The sequence below is a fragment of the Meleagris gallopavo genome, chromosome 2 (genome assembly GCF_000146605.3).
Source record: "Meleagris gallopavo isolate NT-WF06-2002-E0010 breed Aviagen turkey brand Nicholas breeding stock chromosome 2, Turkey_5.1, whole genome shotgun sequence".
Taxonomy (NCBI): domain Eukaryota; kingdom Metazoa; phylum Chordata; class Aves; order Galliformes; family Phasianidae; genus Meleagris; species Meleagris gallopavo.
This window is the reverse complement of record NC_015012.2, coordinates 60,967,971-60,973,841: the sequence shown is the minus strand read 5'-3', so window position 1 is coordinate 60,973,841 and position 5,871 is coordinate 60,967,971. Positions and strand designations below refer to the sequence as shown.

The window sequence follows — 5,871 nt, the reverse complement described above, 5'->3', positions numbered from 1 at the left end:
AAAAAAAAAAATTTACACCAAAATTCTAACCGAGATTCTCAAAATTTTCTACATTTCTACATTCACTAAAATTTCTCAAGACAGACTGCCGGAGGCTTACTCTTTCTTTTCTAGTCTCAATCCTTTGGTCAAGCTACCTTTCTACAGTAGTCTGCTTATATTCAATTTAAAACCTACAGCAGCAGTTTGAAAAGAATACTGTACTAGAGGATGATATTTATATAAATTGTGTTTTCCATGTAAATAAGCTTCTGATGTTCCTGAACAAGTTAACTGCTGCACATTGAGGCTTAGCTCGCACTGGCTCTGTGGTTTTCTTGGTTACTTACTGTAAATCTGTACTTACTCACATTTTATTGATGAGTTTATAGTATGAAAATGGCAGAGCATAAAGTTCAGGACTGAAACAACTGCTGGCTGAATTTAAAATGTTCAATGTGCTTTAAAAAAAAAAAAAGGAAAAATAGCCACTTATCTTTAAAATCTCCAAGTGTAAGTTACAAACATAAAGTTTGTATAAGTATAAACTTTATAGACATTACCCAACCTGCTCTTAGCATTGAAAATCAATGCAGATTATCTTTGGTGGACCATTTTTCTTTGATGCCAAAGGCCGTAAGAAGCAAGCTGGCTAAGAACCTTAATCAGGACAGATGGAGTTACTCAAGTAGATTTGTTCCCTGCTTTCTGAAAGATCCCAGAGGCATAACGAATAACTAACAATCAGCTTCTCTGAGTTGGTAGAATGCCTCTGTAACAGTATTTCAGCCAAACTTTACTTTATTGATAAGAATCTAGTCAATACAATGACAAACTAATTGACAACAGCTGATTTCTCTAAGCATAATTCTGAAGGAATTTTCTGGTATGGGTTGACACATAAGAAAAATCGTAAGTTCAAAAAAAGACTCACTTCCATCTCAGCCTTGTGCAAGAGTATCAGTGACACTCCAGTATACAACATTTAGCTCAGTTTCTCATTCTGAGCTGTCAGTAGCTCTGGAAAATCACATATAAATAACAGGAAATAACACTTCATAATTCTGATCTGCAGATCAGTAAGAAGTATTTGCAAATTATTAACAGTTTTTTTTGTTTGTTTGTCTTTTTAAGCAGTCTTCAACATCTTCAAGCACAAACATGAAATGTCTAGAAATCCAAACCAATGAAATAAAGATTTTATGTAATGTATGGGAAAAAAAGAAAAAATGGCATCAAGATAAATGAATTACTTAAATGCCTGAAAAAATAAATTTCCAACAAGAAAATTAATTAATTAATGAACAGGAATTTAAACTACGTAATTATTTCACACAGTTATCATTTTTAGCATCTTTCTCATCATTTTTTTCCCAATATGCTCGACTACAGTATCTAGCTACTCATAACAACATTTTTCCTAAAATTACCTGAACTCTGTAGAGCTACTGCAGCTGTTGGTGTTGTTGCCATTTGTGCCACAATCACTCCATTATCAAATTCTTCACGTTCATTTGTCTGTTAGAAACAGCACAACATTAGTACGTCAGAGGGCGTAAAATTCAAACAATGTCTTCAACTATTGATTTCTCCTGCACTTGTTTACAGAATTTAGTCCACTGTATCATCAGACTTGAGCAGTTCACATATTATCCTCTACAGTCTTGCCAGGGTCAAATTCCAAACCAAACACCTTTATCAAGTAAATAATCATATAAAACTTAAATGAAAAATACAATGGCTGGGAGACACAACATCATCAAAGAATAAAAGCTTCAGTATTATTATGTTCCTTGCACATATTCAATTGGATGCATGTGACATTCTATTTTTTTCTCCAAAAAATGCATATCATCTGATCTTTGGTTATACATTAAAATTTCAAGCGCTGCCTAGCATATTTAGATTTCAACACCACCTATCTACATGGTCTAGAAAAAAAAAAGCAGAAAACTTCAAAAAATAAAAAAGAAAAGAGTCAGGAAAAATAAATAACATATACCTGGCACTTTAAGATGATTAACATCCAACAAAATTAAATGTATGGGACACTAGCATCAAGCTTGAAGATCTACAATTTAAAATTTAAATTACAATTTGAATTACAAAATGATTTCTGAAGTTATTTTCTTATTACGTTCTTTCTTCTTCATGTTATTATCATCATCGAAAGAATAAAACCACTGTACCTGCACGATAACTCTCACCTGGTGTTTTTTTGATAAATTGTTGAACATAAAGCTCACACAGTCACTCATGGCCCCAGTACTATGTAGCAAATATAGTCCTTTAGGTGTGGCTGAAAAATTTAGCAGGGCATCCAGCAAAGTCTCTTCCCATAACACACTGAAAGAGGAAGAAAATAGTAATTAAAAAAAGAAATTGAAACTAGTTTAAAAACAAACAATTTAAAAATCAAAAGCTTTCTCATTTAAACAGCAACAAAAAAAATACATTTGGGAAAGTTATATGTAACAGACTCTTACTTTGCGCAAACATTCAAACTTATCCTGACAAAAGGATTAGGTTAGACAGTAAGGAAGGAGTACAGAATAGACAAAATAATGCAATGGGGAACCCAAAAGACCTGTATCATCCTTACATGCTGTTATGATATTTTATCTAACCCTGGACAAGGCATTACTGTGGCAGTTACAAATAGGCAAAGTTGGCAAAGAATTTGTCACTGATGTAAAAACACTGTAAGGAATTAATAAAAACTTGCATTCTAGATCCTGCAAGAAATTAGTACAGAATTATAAAAATAAGGCTCCATATTTCTAATAGCTTCTTGTACTAAGAGCAGTAAATGGAAAACATTTTCTACAAACATGGCAGGAATAACAGCCATTACAAGAAGCAAATATGATATCTTCTGACCCACAAAACAGTCTGTACCCCAAAAATAAAAGTGAATAAATTCTATGTCCTTTGGCAAAGTACAATAGCTGCAAGCATCACTAGAATCATATGATTCTCCTGCACAGAAAGCACCTGCTTACAGGATTCTCACTTCTAGTTCTCATTTCTCACTTTTGATTCCTATCACTAACAGAAGCAAGCAGCTGTTTTTATAGCAATCAGTCATTACCCCAAAATTTAAACACTTCTCCTAACGCCTGCCATGTCATGTTCAGTAGCAAAAATTTCACCTAGAAATATATCAGCTTGACTTATTCCATAAAGAAATGAAAAATCTAGATGACAGAATGAAATTGCAACTTATGCCAAAGGTACTGATTAGTGATAGCCTCTTCATTCACATCTCTGAATTTCTTTTATCACTAGTTTTGAATTGTTATAACCAGTTTGCAAGCCACCATTAGAGTATTAACCGTTGAGGAATATTTGCAAATTATATATGAAATCTATGGTAACCTATAAAAAAGAAAATCTACTTAACCAGGTCTTCACCATCACTCTGAATTTTCAGACTCACAAATGTCTGTATGCTTTCAAATGATAAATGTACAAATATCTACAAGGCACATTATATTTCAGTACAAAAGCAAGGACATCAATCTTAACACGTACTTGACTTTGAGCAAGAATTTAGGCAATCTTGCTACACAGTATTTTGACAGCACAGATACCATTCAGAAAAAGAGTTTTAAATTAACACTATGTCAAAGCCATTAGATAAATTCTGACAGCTATTTTGTTTTATGCTTTCTAATTCACATTTTCCTCAAAACAATTTCAGAAGTCAAAGAGAATCAACTCAAAAGTCAGCTTAACATTGATCAGATATAACTATGTGAGCCAAAAAAGTCATTAAAGGTCAAGAACAATTTTGTGACTCAACTGATACACATCCTAGGATGACATCACTCACGCTATGCTTCTGGAAGAATTCCTAAAAAACACAGTGTTATAAAAACATGCTTCAATTCCAAATAATTCCAAATAAGTAATTGTGTGCATTCATATTTGTACATATTCAAATACCAAAGAACAATACTTACATGTTTTTTGAGTCTAGACTTATTGATGATGTGGAGTCTGCACCAGTTACAGGGGTAGGTACTCTTTCTGAAAGCAAACTTGCCTGTGAAATAAAAAACAGTAATAATAAACAACCCTTCTTACTACTTACTTATTCCATTTCCAAATCTTGGTCACTCTCATAATACATCAAAAAACATCAGTGATCAGATTGTAGCCTAGACTTTGTTATAGAATATACCATACCACTTACATTTTTTATCCCAGAATGCTCTTTCTTTGTGTTGTTTTTATTTTTTTTCCCTCGGATATAAACCGACTTAAAGCTATTACATTTTTTTAATTATAAAAATTCTCATTAAAAATATTTTGTTTTCACTTTTTACTTAGACTCCCAAGTAGAAAAATTCTCACGTAAAAAAAGGAAACAGACATTTTATTCTGTTTCTGTCCCAAGAAACAGAAACAGCAGTCTCCTGAACTAATAACACAGTATCAAATTTATTGAGCAATTCTGTCAAATTTTATTTTATTTATGAATTACATTAAATGATATATATAGGTATGAATATACGTAGAGTTACAAACAAAGATTCTATGTATATGTGTGTATAAACAAACGCATATATTTGGTGAGATTTCTAATTAAATGCTGTTTTAAAATAACTTGTGAAAAACACTTTATATTTAGCAACATTTCTCAAGATAAGGAGTACACTTTACCATTCAAATGAGAGTAGTCGTTAATTTCAATGAACACAGTGGAATTATTCTCTTATAATCTAATATATACACAATATTCCTATATTAAACTAATTACCTATCAAGGACCTTTTAAACTTCCCTTTTATCATCATCTCCACAAAAATGCTAGCTTCTGTCTCAGAATTCCACTAAGATTTACCATGAAAATTTTTTCCTCCACCAGTTTTAAAACACACAAACATGTAAGGCAGATGTAAACAAACCAGTCTACCTTTCAAACACCTGTAACTAATGCTTGGATAGAATTTTATTTTACTTTACTCAAGATCAAAAACGTAGATGCTTTAAATGACAACAGAAATAAAAAATCATTAATATGGCAGTGAGAATTTGTTTTACTAAAATGTCGATTCCTGAAGTCCTGAATATGCAGACTCCTTTTGACCTTCAAAAGTGATGTGAAGAAATAGAATTTTGTCAGTTAAATGATTCATAATTTAATTCTAAGCATTCATGCTATTTTCCTTTTGTATGTCAAAACAAGTTGTCTAAATGATGGTCTGTATCATAATAAAGCTTTTTCAATATGCAGAACAAGTATTTTGAAAATGCATGGTTGATGAGATGCTTTAGAGCAAATAACGGGAAATGCCCATCAAAAGCTTATGCCAGCCTGACTGTGATAAACATTAAATAGATAAACAGGTTAGTTCCAGTAAGATTGACTGCTTACATAACAAGAAAGCATAAAAATGACTGACAGATTTTTGAGTTATACAAATTACAGCATGGTTAAATTGAACTAAACTCTATAATTCAGTAAAATTCTGAAGTTCTCCAGGCAAAGAAGAATGTAAATTTCAAAACCAACATTTTATAATGGGAATTTGAATTTTCTGTGATATAGTAGTTATATTTTATTTTCTATCAAAATTTATGCTTTCATGATAATACCCCTACATGAAAGCAGTGAGAAATATCTGAAAGCTAATGATTTAAGTCTTCGATTCATGGTTTATCTGATATTTTCTACCTTAGTATACACTGTGACCGTTTCTAAGCATAATTAAAGCATACAGCATTTGGCAAGAATAGCTGTTCCATTCTGTTTCCCTTGCAATCAATCGCTCTCCTGCTTCCTTGTCTCCAAAAAAAGTCTTTAGTCTTTTGTCAGTTTTTACTTTCCAGTTTGGCTTTATCCTTCTCCTCTAAGAAAATATTTTACAATCACTAGAGGGAGAG

At 32.0% G+C, this 5,871-nt stretch overlaps 1 protein-coding gene across 2 annotated transcripts in view; it reads right to left on the bottom strand.

The window, feature by feature from the left end:
* TBC1D32 (TBC1 domain family member 32) overlaps window positions 1–5,871 on the bottom strand; it is an 86,541-nt gene that overhangs the window by 53,243 nt on the left and 27,427 nt on the right. For both annotated transcript variants that reach the window (XM_010707431.3, XM_010707432.3), the window contains exons 18-20: window positions 3,945–4,027; window positions 2,187–2,325; window positions 1,410–1,497 (exon numbers count right to left, since the gene is read on the bottom strand). In XM_010707431.3, the coding sequence (XP_010705733.1) occupies window positions 1,410–1,497; window positions 2,187–2,325; window positions 3,945–4,027 (310 nt within the window). The remainder of the gene's footprint in view (window positions 1–1,409; window positions 1,498–2,186; window positions 2,326–3,944; window positions 4,028–5,871) is intronic.